Source organism: Cryptomeria japonica, chromosome 6 (genome assembly GCF_030272615.1).
Source record: "Cryptomeria japonica chromosome 6, Sugi_1.0, whole genome shotgun sequence".
Lineage (NCBI taxonomy): Eukaryota > Viridiplantae > Streptophyta > Pinopsida > Cupressales > Cupressaceae > Cryptomeria > Cryptomeria japonica.
In genome coordinates, this window is record NC_081410.1 from 54,782,710 (window position 1) to 54,801,199 (window position 18,490).

The 18,490-nt window shown below is 36.3% G+C and overlaps 1 protein-coding gene across 2 annotated transcripts in view; it reads left to right on the plus strand.

Moving 5' to 3' along the window:
* LOC131064217 (uncharacterized) overlaps positions 1-8,235 on the plus strand; it is a 105,258-nt gene extending 97,023 nt beyond the window's left edge. For both annotated transcript variants that reach the window (XM_057998298.2, XM_057998299.2), the window contains 2 exons: positions 7,640-7,733; positions 7,929-8,235. In XM_057998298.2, coding sequence (XP_057854281.2) covers positions 7,640-7,733; positions 7,929-8,036 — 202 coding nt within the window. In that variant the 3' untranslated portion in view covers positions 8,037-8,235. The remainder of the gene's footprint in view (positions 1-7,639; positions 7,734-7,928) is intronic.
* The last annotated feature ends 10,255 nt before the right edge of the window (positions 8,236-18,490 follow it).

Genomic DNA, 18,490 nt, shown 5'->3' on the forward strand with positions numbered 1-18,490 from the left:
CTTAACTTCATTCATGGCATCACAGAAAATTTTTACAACCGCATTCATGCTCTTTTCGACTTGACCATCACCCCAGACATAAGTGGTATGAATATGTCTCAATTCAGTCGCTAAATTCTGACATATCCCCTTTAATTTTCTCCCACTTGATGAATTCCACGCATCTTGTCTTGAGTGTTGCATTCCTCCAATCAATATTGCGCTTACCAGTGAACAGGAGTGATTCATCCACTGTTTTAAGTGTTTTTTCAGTCAGGAATTTAGCGACCCCATACTTTTGAATTTCATAAATCTATAAAGAGGCAGACGTCCATTTGGTTTCTTCATTTTCCTACATTTTAACTTGTGACTGAATGTCTGTTATTAAGAGTGAGGTTTCATCAAACACTTTTCTGGATTCTCGAATGAATTTGCATCCGTCATTAATGACTCCATTCACCCAATCGTCAAAAACAACTGCGATGGCCTTTCCCCTTTGGATCTGACTCAATAACTTTCGACTGGCAGGTAATGTGGGATCAAAAGATTGGGAAGCTTGAGCTAATGGCTTAGGAGAAGAAGATACACCACTGATCGCATCAATGTAATCCGCCAGCACTCTGATGGTCTGTTTTAGCTCCTTCTTATCCTTCTTGTCCTTTTGCGATCGGGTTAGCATGCGTTTTGCAGAAACTTCAAAGTGATGGTTATCTGTATCCCTGTCAGCAACTCCAAGCTCTACTTTCAACACGTGGTAACTATCAACAGAAAGCTCAGATGCTTCTCCATCAACATTTGGCTTTGCAACCTTCGCCATCCATTTACCTGTTTTATCATCAATCTCTAACCTTGTCATTGCTTTTGCCCTTTTTGGCTGAGGTGTTTTCGTCACATACTTACTCACAACTTCTCCGATTGGCAAAGCGATGGGAACAATATTTTTCCTTTTGTTTACAGAAGACACTAGCCATTGGGGAGAACTAACAACAAAATCTTTTAGGATTAAAGACTTCTCCCGAGTCTGTTCCTTAAAACCAAGAGAAGTGTCAAGGTTTTCAGCAAAATCCAGATCAATGTCATCTTCGAGGTGATCCATCTTTGACAAATTTCTTACTTCTGGAAACTTATCCTTCGCACCTTCTTCGCTCGAGTCTAGATCAATAAAGTGTTCTGCAACTTGTGGTTTGCTCCTAGTTTTGGGCCTTGATCTAGTCGCACGAACAAAAACAGGTGATCTGATAGCCTCTTTAGCTGTAGAGGTGGGTTTCTTATGGTGAGAAGATTTCTTGGTTTTTGTTTCTGTTCCTGCAAGACATATTTTCAGAAATGTTAGCATCAGGAGCCCTAAAAACAACTTGCTTAATCATTTGTGATTCTGAACTCTGAGCATCCCATCGTCTCATTCTAGAAAGCCAATGTACGGTTCTTTGAATCACGGTTATCGCCCTGACATCGATGTCATCCCTTTCATACTCAAACCAACTTATCTCATCTAAAGGCTTTGATTTGATTCTATCAAATTCAGGATCAAGGATGTCTTCGTCATGATCTGTAACCCCCTCAACATTCACCTCCAACTTCCAATCAATAATCTGTTGGATCCTCAATCTGCTATAGTCTCTTAACCGGACTTCAAACTCATCTTTACAGTCCTCCCAAAAATCTTCCAAATGGGCAGAAGGAGCCTAACTTTTTCCTAATTTGAAGGTTTGAACAGCAAAGAGTTTATTATCAAAACTATTCCTAGCTTGATAGAAAACCAAAATTGAAATTATTTAAATCAACTCCAACACTGGCTGCATCTGCAAATGACTTGCAAGAAAAAGAACCTAATTCAAGGGGAAAGAGGGCTTCACGATCACTTAAATCTGCATACTTTTTAATCACACGAGCCAATTGCCTACAAAGCTCTGCTAGCACAAAACAATCAAAATCATATCGAGGCAATTTCATGGGTTCCTCTTCAAAACCACCCACCCGAAGGTAAGTGAAGTGGGGATACTGAATATAGTAGCTCCCGTATACTCTGATTAATTGTTGAGCCTCTTCAGAAATCCTTCTTTCCAGATTCCCTGTCAATTCTGCAAACATTCTTCCAGTAAAAACATCATGAACCCGCCTATAGTTTTCCAAAGCCTTCTCACTCTGAAAATAGGGGTAGAATTCAAAAACCCGAATTCCTTCAAACATTGGGGCTCGAGGTACTCCTTGCCATTCTTTTGTGCATGCCAGACAATATATAAGATATGAAGACATGTAGAAATCTCTATCCCCGAACCGTGCTTGTTTCAATTGATCTTGGAGCTCTTCTGCAATAACTTCGCCCCAATCTATGTAGCAGGTTCCGTCTAAGACGACTTGAACGAAATGATACATCCATTCCGTGAACAGAGACGAATCAGCCGCTCCTCTAACCTTATGCAACAAAACTATCAAATCCCTAATGTAGGATTTCACATGATCTCTATTCAAGGATTTCGGTAAACGAGAACCACCTCTCTGAGGTTTAATCAACCAGCTTCTAGCAATAACATTTCTACATTTCTATGCTTGTTCGCCTTCTCATGAAATCTTGTAACAGAGAGAGAAGGGGTAAATTCATAGTATGCGTCCCTCTCAGGAATTCTAAAATCTGAGACAATTTTTTCTCGGTTCACTGTTAACAAGACCTGACCATCATCTTTCCTTATACATTGGTGTCTAATATCAAACCTATTAATGTATTCTCTCACCAATTCTGGACAAGCGACTGCTAAAGGGAAGGCTGCCGCTTCCACCAAACCACTATTTGCTATCTCAGTCATGAAGGGTTCAAACATTTGACTTTTTAACCTCTCTAAGAGGTTGCCCATGTCAAAGTCTCTTAGGGTAGTGTCACTGAATTCAGGATGCACACATTCTAGACTAGCAGCATTACCGAATAAATGAAATGCAGACTTCACTTTCACTAACTCAGCCATTAAAATACGACTCCCCAAGCAGGAAAACAAAACCAGAAGTAAAGCCAACAGGAAAACAGAAAAACTGAACTCACCTTGTGTCAACAAATTCCTGAAATCCCTATGCTTGCAGAAAAAGTTTACCTCTCGCCAGCTCCAACGCCTTACCAAAAATTGACTGAGTTGTTGGTAAAATCATCACTTGTAACGGTGCCATATATCAAATTTAAATTTATTGAGAAACAAATCTGCCTCACACATGCCGGAGATTTTGATATGACAAGCATTAAATGCAATCTCTTAACTTCCGTCACCTCACTCATTTTGCTCATGCAACTGTTTTGACGCGTGTCATGAACTTAACTTTCCATGATTACAAACATCCAATCATGTGCCTCGGGAAAATCGGCGCCAGCTGTTATCTTTGAAAGAAGAGTCCTGGGCATTCAAAATGAATCATAACATTTCCTTATTGAACCTCGCGAACCCATTGAACACAAAGGTTCAAGTTAGTTCACGCATGTTCGAGCATGTTTATGTATTTATCAAGTAAGACTCCCGACTATATCGAAAAGAAAGGAGACGTAACCGACTTGAACGAAAACAAAAAGTACAAGGCAGTTCATGCTAGTTCAACTAGGTTCACCTAATTTCAATAAGGTACACATTTTACAAACTGCCGACCTTACATTTAAAAACGAGGATACAAATTACCATAGAACTAACCTGCCTAAAATGAACCTTGATCATGACATAAATTGAAAGATGACGACAAATCCTAGGATATAGGCAAACCCTTGCCAACAATTGGAAATTGTATTGATTGTAAATCTGAGATGAACTCATGTCTAAACTGTAATGCTTGAAGTTTTAGAAACTTATTGGCTCAATGTAGTTTTGGTCTGTAATTAAATATGTATGAACTAGCTGCTGGTTCTATAATGGAATTAGAATGAATGCACGCAAATCTGCCAAAACCCAAACGCACGAGGTATCAATTAAACATCGGTCTACAACATTTCAGTACGCAGTCTGAATTCATGGTTACTGTTTGACAAAATTCCTCATAGTCTGTTTGGAAAATTTTACCAAAGGGGGCAGCCTATTATGATAATGACACAAAATCTTGCTTTTTACTTGACCAAGTGACTAACTGGGAGCCAAGAAAGAATGCTCCTCCACTTGTGCTTTTTCTGTCATCAACACTTCCAACCCAGTTTGCATTTGTGTAAGCTATGAGGTTAAAATCTGAATTTCTGGGATACAACATACCAAACTCTTTTGTCCCTTTAAGATATCTGAAAATCTTTTTTACTGCCATAACATGTGATTCTTTCAGTTCTTGCTGAAACCTAGCTGCCAAGCATATTGCATACATGATATCCGGTCTGGTAGCAGTCAAATATAATAGTCCTCCAATCATTGACTTGTACCGACTTGCATCTGCCTTAGGTGATTTATCATCCTTAGTTAACTTGCATCCGGTAGTCATAGGTGTACATACTGATTTGGAATTCTCCAACCCAAACTTCTTCAACAATTCTTTGACATACTTAAACTGAGAAATGGAAATTCCTTTATCATTTGGATTAACTTGCAATCCAAGGAAAAAATTCAACTCACTGATCATGGACATCTCAAATTCTTTCTACATCTCAACAACAAATTTTCTGCACATACCTTTATTTCCTCCAAAGATTATATCATCAACATCCACTATCACAATTAGAATTTTACCCAATTCTGTCTTCAAGTACAAGTTACTATCCACTAAACCCTTCTAAAATCCTTGATCAGTTAGATACTTGTCTAATCTCCCATACCAAGCTCTAGGAGCTTGTTTCAGTCCATACAAAGCCTTTTTTAATTTGCAAACAATGTTTGGATCATCCTTCAACTTGAATCTTTCTAGTTATTCAATGTAAACTTATTTTAATTCTCCATTTAGAAATGCTGATTTCACATCCATTTGATAAACCTTGAAATCTTTGAATGCTGCAAATGTCAAGAACATCCGGATTGCCTCCATTCTTGCAACCAGGGCATAAGTTTCATCAAAGTTAATAGCTTCAATCTGAATGTATCATTTGCAAACCAACCTTGCTTTATTCCTTACAACCTTTCCATCTTCATCTAGCTTGTTCCGGAATACCCATTTAGTATCGATTACATTCTTGTCTTCTGGTCTGCTGACTAATTCCCATGTCTGGTTTTTCTCAATCTAATTTAGTTCCTCTTTCATTGCCTTCATCCAGTTCTGATCTTTGCAGGTTTCTTCTATTGTCTTTGGCTCAGTTTTAGATAGCAGACACAACAAGACTTGTTCTTTTGTTGCTTTGCTTCTTGTGATAACTCCTTTGTTGTTGTCTCCAATGATCTGTTCTTCTGAGTGTTTCTTTTTGACATACCTTGGAGTCTTGGATGTAGATGCCATAGCATCCTGATCATTCTTTTCTTCACTCCTGGTTTCTTCCTTCCTTTCCTTTTCTCCAGATTCATCTGAGTCATATCCTGCTACAATTTCTGACTCTTCTGAAGTATATTCATTAACTTTTACATCTGCACTTTCAACAATTTTATTCAATCTTTTGTTAAAACATCTACATGTCTTGCTCTTTGTTGAGTAACCCAGGAATATACCTTTCCTGCTCTGTTGTCAAACTTTCCAAGATTATCCTCATCTCTCTCAATATAGCACTTGCTTCCAAAACTTTGAAATATTTTACTGTCGGAGTTTTGCTATACCATAGTTCATAAGATGTCTTGCCATACTTCCTCCGATACAGAGTTCTGTTGAGTGTGTATGTTGCTGTATGAATTGCTTATTTCCAATAGACTTCAGGTAACTCTGCACCTTTTATCATGGTTCTGGCTACTTCTTGTATAGTCCGGTTCATTCTTTCTACTACACTGTTCTGCTAGGGTGTCCGTGGAGCTGATAATTGTTATTTGATGCCATGCTTTCCACAAAAGTCATTGAATTCATCCGAGATGAATTCTCCTCCTCTATCAGACCTTAAACACTTGATTTTCTTGCCAACTTCATTCTCAACTTTTGCCTTGAATATCTTGAATTTTTCTAATGCTTCTGATTTTTCTCTGAGAAATGCAACCCAAGTCATTCTAGAATAATCATCAATCAGTAACATGAAATACCTCTCACCTTGAAGGCTTCTTGTCCGGGTTGGACCACAAAGATCTGTGTGAACCAAATCTATTAATTCGGTGGACGAGTACTCCTTTCCTCTGAATGTGCTTTTGGTCTGCTTTCCTATTTGACATTCCATATTGTTCTCTGGTTTAGACAATTTGGGCAAGTCTCTTAACTGCACTCTTTGAACTGATCTGTACCAAGTTGTCAAAGTTGATATGCCACATCCTCCGGTGCCATAACCATCATCAAGTTGTGATATCAAGCAATGTTTTGTAATGCCTTCTAACTGGTACATATTTCCATTTGTCCTTCTTCCAGTTGCAATAACCATTGTGGAATCCTTTCAAATCTCACATCCATTGTCTTGAAAGATGACATTGTATCCATTTTCGCACATCTGTCCGACACTTAATAGATTATGATGCAAACCCTTAACATTGTCAGTGTTATGCTTCCCATCAAAGGTAATTGAACCAATACCAGCGATTTGTATGAGATAGACCCAACCATAGTCCCTGTATGAGATAGACCCATACAGGGACTATGGTTGGGAGATCTTTTGTATGGTTGAAAGCTGGAGCTTAATGTTTCATAAATGGTGCAAAACCGTTGAGAAACTGCGGTCCATCCTGGCAGATATTTTGCTTTTTCTTCTTGGATACAAAAATGGCTAGAAAATATCCTTTGGGCTTTGGTAGTGTTTCTATTGTTCCCAAGGATTTGCAGTTGTCCTAGATCCCCAACATTTGAGAGTTTTTGGTTTCGGGAAATCTTCCATGAAATGACAGATCAGAGCTTGTTCTTTGAGCAGCTAAATATGTCCTTACATTTCTTTCAAAGAGATTGATTTTAGCCATCCTAAGGAAGCAACCTTTTTCTTTTCTAGCTGGAAAATTGTCCAAGGTTTTTTTGCATGGTATTGAAGGAATCCTCCTAGTTTAGAGCTACTGGGTTTTGGTTGTTCCAAACTTCTGGGGTAGCGATATTTTTATATGACTTAGCCTAGCAGTGTGTCCCTCTGTGGAGTCCATGGCTTCATATGGGGTAAACGGGTGTGAAAAATCAGCAGATTTGAATGAGAGCTTGCAGGAAGGATGGGAAGGCTAGAGAAGATTGTGGGGCTGTGGTTTCTCTTGATTACCTTGGCAATGTCACGGGTTTAGTCACCATTGAATTCCAATCATCTATTTTTTTTAGGCATTTTATTTAATTGTATAAAAAGTTCCAAACTGTGTCGGACTTGTAGTTAGAATTGGTAGATTTTATTTTGAAAGAACTAGAAAAAGGAAAATCATATAATTCTGGAGTCATCCTTCCACCTGACTATTATCAAGATTAGGTCTGGTTGATTCTTATTCAGGGCAATCGATCAGTTATAGTAATGTAATTCATCATCATTTAATATTAAAGGAAACAGTAGTAATTTTTAAGGCAAACAAAATCGAAGGATTCAAACTAAAAGTGAAGGATCTAAAATTTATAGTTCAAATCTATAAGACTTTTTTGCAATATATGTAATAAAACCAGTTGACTTTTCCATACTAAGCACAGTTTTAAGTCTGTGTAGGCCAATTGGTGCTGTTATATATGAACACGGAGGCAAGCTCAAGATAAGCTTGCGATCAACTGATGATTCCATTGACACCACTGAAATCTCAAGGGTAAGTTTGGGTACATTGCAGAGTTGTTGAGTGTTTGATGGAGAAACTGTTTTTGTTCTGTCATATTACAATCTCATGAACTTTTATTCAGAAATTGGCTTGTTTTTTTATTATTATTTTGTTTTATAAAGCACGCCTTTGTCAATTGGTAATATTCTTTTGTATGCTGACCATGTTGTGTATAATATTTTGTAGGCATATGGCGGGGGAGGTCACCCTGGTGCAAGTTCATTTTTTATATCCCGAGAAGAATATGGAGAGTGGATGTTAGACAATTTGCTCGACATTTGTAATGACATTTGATAGACTTGAAATGGAGAGTTTGTAGTAGGTTAAAATTGAAGGAAAGAGGAATAGGTTAGATGAATCATGCACATGCAATGGCCAGTGCAATCCACACAAATTCAAGTTTTGGTGAGGGTTGGTCATAAGTATTGAAAACGTTAATTTAATTATTATTACTTTTTAATTTTTAATTTTGGCAAGGTTTTTATTTGCGTTATGGTGAATTTGTACCATGTGGTTGGCCTACTTCAATTCTTAGTTACTGCACTTGCAAATAATTTGAAGACCATATATTTGATATTAAATACATCAATCGGCAACATTGAACAAAAAAGATAAGAACAAAACCATATTTCTAAGTCAACATTGTAGACACCTTATGGGAATGTAGCATATGGCCTACCATTTTTACCATTTTATGGGAGTTCTGAAACGATTATTCCTATTATCAACCATTCTGCATTTATTTAATGTATACTGCATAAAAGCTTTCCTTCAGATGTATAGGAGCATATAATTAACTTCTATCTAAAATACATTGAAAATGTTACATTAGAATTATATGCTTCTGCAGTTACATAAGTTAATAAAATGAAGGTCAATATACATTGCAGCCATCATATTGAATGCCCTTACTGTGGAACATGAACTATAGGGCACTTTTCACTCCTTGTTTCTTTCTAGCCTTCTAGGTGATCTCCAAACAAAGAGTGCAGAAGATGAGCACAACTATTAAGTGGCTCTGCCATGAAGCCCTACAGAAAGTACACAATTGTAATGTTATGTTTGTTTGCTTTCCTATACTTCAATACAAAGACATTGAAGATGATGACCGCAATCAACCATGAGGTGCAGTACATGGGAATTCTGCGGGCACATAGGTGGTTTTATTTAACAAGACTGGCATGTTGATGAGAAGAATTCATGATGTTGATTCAACTTTGGGTAGAAGCCATACATAAAATGAAGTCATAACCCTGCCAAGAACCTATTCTATTAATCAAACAACAATGTTACCAAAAATCCCCTTTTGTGCCAACAAGATCCCATATAATTGAGCAATAGAGAACAAGTCCAAGTACAAGGACTTGAAGATAGGATGGATTCGTGTCATCTATGTTACTTGGCCAAGTACCGTACTACCTAGACTCGCAGGTTACCTGATGAACTCGCCAAGTTTTGGGCTGGGCTAGGCCTTTTGAGACTTGTAGATGTTACTAACAATTTTTAGAGTTCCTGTCATACTTGCTAGACTCGCTGGGACTGTTAAGTTCCAAGATTGATACCTTGTTGTACAAGTGGAGCCAAAAAATAATAAAGATAAAAATGAGTTTTATACACTAAAAAGAAAAGAGACATTTCAAATGATATAGACATCATTTGCAACTATAAACAAATAAAGAAAGAGATCATATGGAGCCAAAAAAGATATTGCAGCAAAATGCAACCAACATGTTTGGACAACAAACAGTTATTAAAGTGTGCAGATTTCTAGGAGCACATACTATATTTGAAAGAGCCAAAGTCAATTTTGGAGTTGAGTTGGCCGTTTTTCCCAAAAGGCATGTTTGTTCAGGAAATCGATATCATTCCAATTAAAGATTTCATAGGAAGTTGTTAAACCATTATGGATCTTGATGGGAGACACTAGACACGTTCCAACAATCTTCCCATCAGCATTACTCAAGGATTTGAACTTGTGTTCCTGCTTTAGTCCACTTGTAGGGAGTTGAGCTTGCCGTTTTCCCCAAAAGATGTGCCTGTTCAAGAAATTGCTACCACTCTAGTTAAGGATCTCACAGGAGTTTGTTAAACCAACTCATGAATCTCAGGTGAGACGAATCACCTCGACGGAAACATTGATCACCTCAAATTTTATGTTGCATGTATATTTGGTTGAAATGTCTTTTTTTGAACACAAATGGTGTTTGAAGTTATGTTAAGGTATTTTCAGGCGGTGGTGGTTATCACAAGAATTTGATATAACCATATGGATAAACCATGAAAAGATAATGTAGTAGTTGACTTCTTGTCAAGACTAACTTTGCAGGAAAATGATGAACCGGCAAAAGACACTTTCCTAGATGAGCACTTGTTTGCCATATCAGTCCAAGCTTCTTGATTTGTTGATCTAGCTAATTATCTAGTCATAGAGAAGTGACCCTCTCACATTAGTTCTAAGCAAAAGAAAAGGTTAATTTCAGATAGCTCTAGATTGAAATGGATCGATGGTATGATTTTTAAAATGTGCCATGATCATGTGTTGAGGAGATGTGTGCAGGAAACTAAGGACCATGACATCTTTGGAGCTTGTCATGATAAGCTTGATGCAACTATTTGGTGATTAGAACTAGTCAAAACCCACCATCCCAATGATGGTCAATCCCAAGAATGTAATGACAAGAAAAAATGGCTGCCATTTTCAAGAGTAGGTTGAAAACCAGAAATGGTGGCCCGTGAAAATTTCCTCTAGACAACTGCAGACGTTTCCTCAAGAACACTCAACTCCCGATAGCTTTAGATTGCCATTCTATGAAGTTTTTGTAGATTGTTCCATATTGTTTGTTTACAAGGTAAAGCTCTAGATAACCCCGAACTCATGTAAAAAATGTTTACCTTGTTGATGGAAGGTTTCACATACTGTAGATAGCTCTTGACCTCAGTTGTTACCAATTATTTCCATCCTACTTTAGGCTACAAACAAAATCATCAATGGGTAAATATTCATGTAAAGGTACTTATTTTCAAATTTATTTTTCTGTTCTTTTTTTCATAGCAAAAATGGGTTTTGTCAAATGTTTTACTTGCCAAATATCTAAAAAAACTCTTAGTATCATTAATTCAAATGAGGTGAAATGACTTTAAGGTAATATAATTAATGAGAAATTACCTATGAAACTAATCATGAATCAATGCAAATCTTTTGAGTGCCATCATTATTATACCTTCTCAAAATGTTGAAGGGATTGTAGTTAGCAATCATCATTATGGGTGGGAGTTGAGGAAGTCAGTTGATCGCTTTTGGTAGTATCAAAATAGCACTATGAAGCTGCCGTATTAAAATTTGGCAAAAATGGTCATGCAAAATAAAGACACCACCTTCAACAAAAGTTAAAATTTGTAAATGGTAATGATGAGGAGTTCCAAGTAGACATTAAAATCCTTACGAAGAGCTTGGCATTATTTACTCGTCCATGTATAAATATTTGACATGTCTTCATCTTTGTTGCTAAACAACTAAATGCAGTTATCGTTTCCTACATTGATTATTTTATTCCACTTTTCAATGGCCACATACAATTGCTCTAGAGCTCCATGAATTGACAATGGGATACAAGCGGAAATTAGAGCCAAAAAGTTTAGTGTTGGACCATATTACCTCAAAACTTGTCCTTTAAAATGAGGGGTTTAAGCCATACTTAAGTCAAAAAATTTATGAATAATGTTCATAAAACTTTCACAATTGTAAAAGGGGTGAAAATTCAAGTTTCTATTGCTATTATTAGCCAGGTTTCAAGGATTTTGGTAGTAGGAGATGTGGGAAGAGGGCAACATACTTATGAGGAATTGATACAGGGCTTCCATGTTGCTTTGGACCCCAAGTCGACCCTTGTTATGAGAAAAGATAGAGTTAAAGTTGTAAACCACTCCAGTTTCCAAGAGCCATTGTCTACTATGGTTTGGTTTTATGCTTAATGAAATTCTTCACCTGTGATCGGCCAAAAAGACAACATGGTTTAAGGCACTAGAATTTGGATGATCACACTCATGTCTGCTATGGAGCTACAAGTTGGAGGTTAGGGTAAGTTTTCCATTCATAATTTGGCTATGGCAATAAAGAAGTATGGTGGCCAAATTAACCATCATGGGCTAATTAATCTCATAATCAAACATGGTTTTTTCCAATTGGAGAATGGACAAGAAAAATGGGAGAATTTTTTGTTGCGAAGTGGGCCCTTAAAAGATGCAAAGCCCCAAGTCAAGGAGGCTCGGAAGATCCAAGAAAAGAAAAAAAAGGGAAAAGGTGGAACCTCTATCACCTCTAAAAAGGAACCACGTCGCAAAACCTTGCGAGAGAAGACCACCTTAGAGCCATCTCTCATTCATCTTGATGAGGAAGAACACATGGTTCTTGTTGCTCTTATTTCCCCTATTACTACCACTCTTGTTTCTCTTGTTGCTCCTATAAAGGAAGATGGTCCCAAACCATGATAAACTTATCCTTCTCCTCCACTTGGACCACATACAAGGAGTCGCCGCAATAGGTTACAAAGGGAAGTTGAGGAAAAAGATATGGAAACTACAAGTCATATAGAAATTTTGGGAAGTTTTCTTGCCCAACAACTCCCCTCTTCTCTACATTCAATTCCTTAATCACCATCTCTCTCTATTGAATTTGTTCATAGAGAAGGGAAGGGGCCAGTAGAAGAAGAGTAACCTAGAATAGATAAAGAAGAAATTGCACAATTAAAGCAAGTTTTAACTCTGTCTAGAGTAGAGCAGGAACTAAAGGAATGTAGAGAAAGATTGGCTAGATATGAGGATATTTTAGACAAAAGGAATGGTGAAATTGAAAGAATCTCTGCAATTTAAGAAGAAATTTGACACAAGACTTGGCATAATGTCACAAAAATTGGAAGAAATTGAAGAAGTCCTTAGGGAGGCTAGTGTTCAGGCCCTAGAAAATGTAGAGCAAATTAAAAAATTGAAGCAATAGCTAAGGAAGGCAGAAAATGCTGAGCTCAAGTGGGAGCTCGACATAGTTAGACAAAAAATGACAGATGTTGAGACTAGAGCTAATTAAGCCTATGGAATTGCATCTTGGTAGGGACAATAAAACCTTCTGGTATGCATTTCCTATTTGTAAGAGAGCAATTTTTTGAAGTGGACATTAAATCAACTTGTTCTAAAGAGAATTGTAGATTTTGAAAATGATGTAGAATATCTGGAATCCTATATGCATAGCACACCCCAAATCCAAAACCAAAATGTGTGAATTTTATTATATGGGTTTTTAATTTGACATGCCATACATCCATGACAAATATATATGTGTGGAAAGTTTAGATAAGAGCATTTGTCTCATTGCTCCAAAATCAAGTGGAACGGAGTAAAAAGCTAGAGGAATACATGAATGCAAAAAAAAAGAATGAACTACCCATGCAAAAGGAAAACCCCGACAGTTGTCACTTTGTGAGAAAATTTAGAGCTTTCTTCAATTCACTCCTATTTATCATTGCAACTTACAGGCTACCATTGTTTGTTTCTAGAAACTTGAAGCAAACCTATACGAATCAGAGAGCCAGTTTCTCCCAAGAACATTAGATGGAGCCTTACCAAGGTTAGATATGTCATCATCATAGTTCAAGAGCATAAAGATAATTGGATAGGGATGAGATTCAAGCTTCCACTCATCATTGTACCTGCTCCACTATTCATTGCATTAGATCAAATACCACAAGACATGATGAATATATGGTTGTAGAGGATTGGAACATATAATAATATGCAATGTGTAGAGTCCACTTAGAATATAAAAGGGAGAAATGTGATTGTGTAGTTTGGTTTGAAATGGTGAACCAAGGAGCAAGGCACATAGTTAAGGTGTGACCATGAGGATACGTTTTGGATTAGGAGGGGGAAGGAAAATGATAAAAGACATATTGATAAGTTTTCTTTTAATCTATAAAGAATGTATTAGTTAATGAATGCAAAGATTATACTTATATATGGATATGGTCTTTATTAATGAAATTGTTTGTTGTATGCATGCATATATGTGTCGTTTCCACTAATTTCTATAGAAGTATGTTTCCCCAAACCAGGAAGCTGTCGATAACTCATGAGATCCTTCCTTTGTGCAAGATCGAATGTCTTTTTGTTATCATTATTACCCTATAGAAGATACTTTAGTCCTGCGACCAATTGGCTCACGACATCCCCAATTCCACCCGTGTCTAGAACTATATGCCAATTCACAAATTGCCTTCATTTATTATGGAACTTCTTGTTCCATTCACATTGTGACATGTTCTGCCATGTTTCTAAATAACCCTAGATTTATGTATGATTATTTCATGCATATTGTAGCCATGACTTTTAGTTTTACTAAAGGATTGGATTTATTTAGATAATTTTCATGATGCATTTTTGTTTCTAGAATAAGGTTGAATGTATTCGGGCTACTCCTCCAGTAGTAGACTTAGGATTTTTTTCCAATCACTTAGTTTTTACTTTTGTACATCTTTTTGTAATCCTATGGTTCGCCCACCTCTAGGGGCAACTTGATGCAAATAAAGAAGAAGTACTGTGAGATACAACATTCCAAATCCATCCAGAAGGAGATTAGGGCCCACTTGACTAGAGAAGGTGATTTTTTTTCTTAATTTCGTTAAGTAGTTAGTTTATTTATCTAGTAGTTTAGTCCTATTTTGTTTGATTTGTAGCAGTAAGAATTGATAGTTGTTTCATTCTTGATTTACTATTTCTAAGTAGATGTGAAATGATTATGTTGTTAGTTTATGTCAATTAGTAATAAAATCATGATGCATTTTTTTCTTATTAATGGTCATTAGAAATCATTTGACACTAGATGTTTGTTTATATGTGTTGGAATTTGAGATCAATTAGATTAATTTATTTTTCTACAAGGTGTGATATAGATTTGGTTTGTTGCAAAAGTGTCTAGATCCAATATAATTTATTTTTCGTAATCTAGAATAGATTTCAGTTTAAGAGAGATTAAATAGATTCATTTTTGTGCAAGTGTGCTTAGCATCGGTTTATTTCCAGCTAGAGTGTTTAAATCAAATCTACATTGATCTCATTTCTCATCACTTTGAATCAAGTAGAAAGCATTAGATTGATTCTTGCAGAATAAGGTAATTTAGGAATTCATTCTTTAGGAAACATAGCATAGGTGAATAAGGGAGTAAGATAGAGTTTAAATCCAATCTAAAGGATAGAACTTAGAACCAAAAACATTGTAAAACACCCCCCAAACATTTTTTACCACAAACAAATTTAGACACCCCCCTACAACGACCCCTATCAAATTATTTTTAAAGTGACATACATACAAAACATCATTGAAAGTTCCATCCCCAATATCAATAGACCCCCTCCCAATTACAATCATATAAGTATGATTGGCCATAAAAATAGGTGGCACATAGAAGGCTCAAATGAAGGGAACATATGGAAATGGGCGACAAGACTAATGAAAATGGCAGAGGGTGTATTATGAAAAGGGTAGGGTGTATTAGTGTTTTTGTGTTATATTTCTTTCAACACTTCTTCCAACATTTCTACATTATGGATCAAACACCAATTTCCATTCTAATTCCTTACAATTATTTTGAGTGGAAATCATACATGACAATCTACTTAACAAAATTTAGTTTTAATAAGGTAACAATGAGATTGAAAACTGAACCTACTATAGATGCAAACAAGCATAAGTGGTTCAATAGACGTGATGAGGCATATGGAACCTTGTGTTTGTTTGTATCTCCTAATTTACTCTTTCATATTGAATCCTTGAGTACTCTCAATGAAATATGGTCAAAGTTAGAACCTTTATTTGGAACTCAAGGTTCACTAAGGGGTGATATGTTGGAAAATGAATTCATAAGTCTAAATCTAGGCAATTTTAACACAATCCAAGATTTCTTCACAAAATTGAAATTAGTAAGATTGTTAAAGAACTGTGGAATTGAAAAGAAAGACGATCAATCGATTCTCAATATTCTCTCTAAGCTAAGTTTTGAATATTCAGTATTTGTTTCTACCTTCTTTACTACTAAGGGTGCACTTGGGACTCAATTTACCATGCCATTATTAGATGATTTTCCTATTTCTCTCACACGAGAGAAAGATAAGATTATCCAGATGGGAACTCTGAAATCTTCTAAGTCACATTCCTTAGGTATCAACCAAGACACAAAAGAACATAAAGGAAAAAGTAGAAACAATAAGGAGAAGAAACAAAAATAATAACAATGAAAAGAAGGATAAAAACAAGCTACCCCAAAAGAAGCTAATGAGACCCTATCTTTTAATGGTGGAAAGGACAAGAAAGAGAAGGTCAAATGTGGCTATTGTAAAAGAACTGATCATGATGAGCATAAATGATTGAAGAAACAAATTGACCACTTGAGGCACATTCTTGAAAATAATAATATTAGTGTTCCTAAATTAGTAAAACAAAGTTCAAGTGAGGGGTCTAACAAGGCTAAAGAAAACAAGAAGGGGAAAGGAAAGGGCAAGGCCCTTGTAGCATTTTCTTCACCACCATCTACTTGGGTTATTTATTTGGGTGCCTTGCACAACATGGCTTCACCAAAGGATGTACTTGTGACTTCCATGTTCTATGCCTTTTATTTTGATGGGTGATGACGCTCATTTTGAGGTGAGAGAGAGAGAGTCTATTGATGTGGGGGATGACACTTTATGGAACTCAACCCGCTTGCCTAAACATGTGTGAATGCCACTTTATGTCGACAACTTTTTGGTACTCTCATATACTTGACTCACACGAGACCTGATATTTTATTTGTTGTAGTACTCTTGTTTAATGCAGGAGCCCCATGAGATACACTGGAAAACAACTAAGATGACTCTTCACTAAATTCAGAGTACTCATAGTTTTAGGTTTCACTATGCTATGGGTGTGGATTTTAACTTGGTAAGATACATAGATTTAGATTGGGCAAGCGATTCTCAAGATCACAAGTCTACTTAAGGATATTGTTTCTCAATTGGTAGTCCATTTTGTTGGTTGAGATTGAAAATTTTTGCAATTGTTGTTTCATCTATAGAGGTCAAGGATTGAGGACCAGTTAATATTGCTATTGAGGCTATTTGGCTTTAGAACATTCTCACTGAGTTTGCTATTTCTTTTTGGAAGCTTGTAGTCATTTTTTGTGACAACTATAGTTCCATACAAATCTCTCACAGTCCATTCCATCATCAAAGGACCAAACACATTGAGGTCCACATGCACTACATTTGGGAGTTGATTCATGAGTAGATCACTAGTCTCAAGTATTGTTCGACATCCAATTCCTTAATTTGCAAGATTTTCTAGGGGAGTGACATGTGTCCACTTTGGGGGCTTCGTAGTCCTCTCTCTCTCTCTCTCTCTATTTATGGGGTTGTGTTCTCTTTCTATATCTCGGGGAGCGGGGTAGGGAGATAGGGGGCTTCTTCTCTTTGGGGGGCGATTCTTTGTACATGGGTACCTAATATGGCCTCACTTGCTGGGACCCATCATCTTTTCCCCCACCTAAAATTGGCTTAAGGGGGGTGTTAGTGTAGGTTTTTATTTCCTAGTTGGTTATTTATTTTTCTATTCCTATGTTTTTCCTTCACTTTTAAATTAAGCTTGGTTAGGATTAATTAAGAGAATATTAGTGTGAGTGGGTACAAGGTGTCATCTTCCATGGGAGTTACACTTGCGTTTTTTAGGCTATTGAGGCTGTCTCTTCCCATTGGTTGTATTTGCCACCTCTCCCTTCTCTCATCTTTGTATTCGATTCTACAAATTTTACTCTTACATGATCCTAATGCTATTTTGCTTTTTTAGCAGTTGCACTTTTCTCTTGGTGTGACTCATCCTTTATGAGAGAATGTGATAAACACTTTTAGACTTGTGCTTTGATAGTCTCTTTGATATTAGTGGATTTATTATGATTTATGTGGATGAAGTTATGTCCCAGACTAATATGTTGATAGGGCTTATGCACTTACTATTCATGTATGGATTACATTGTTTATGAGGTTATGATGTTATCTTGATTATGCTAACCCTATTCCATAATAATGATGATGATTGAGTTGATGATTGTGATTGTCTTCTAGTGTCTTCGTGATAGGGATGATGTCATACCACTCATTGCAAGCATGATATGGCGTTGCGATTCTCTATCACTTGCCTGATAATTTATGATGTATATGTATCGTACATATGTTGTATTGTGTTTAGTGGTGGATGCAAGATTGTAGGTACTAGACATCTACTCCACTTTGTCTCATAGTTTTGAGCATGTCTTATCCCAATGGAAAGTTGTCGAAGATGACATATGTTTCCCTCTCATAATATAGGCTTAAGTTGATACCCTTGTCAGTTAGTGTCTTGGCTTGAGTCGTTGGTCTATGTCATGTGGTATGTTTTTCAACCTTATGTCGGGTTGCCTTGTGAATTTGTGATTATTTATTAATTAATAATTAATTGATTTTTATAGTTTATTTAGTATTAAATTAAATTAATGGATGGTATTAATATTTGATATTAATATATGAATTATTATTATTAGATATTTAATATTTATTGATGTTTATTTCATGAATTTGTATTTACTTGATGATTTTATATTATTATTATTATTTTATGGTCTAATGTTCAATTGAATATTTATTATATGAGCTTTTGATTTATTGAATTATTATTTATTTATTTATTGTTTAATTAC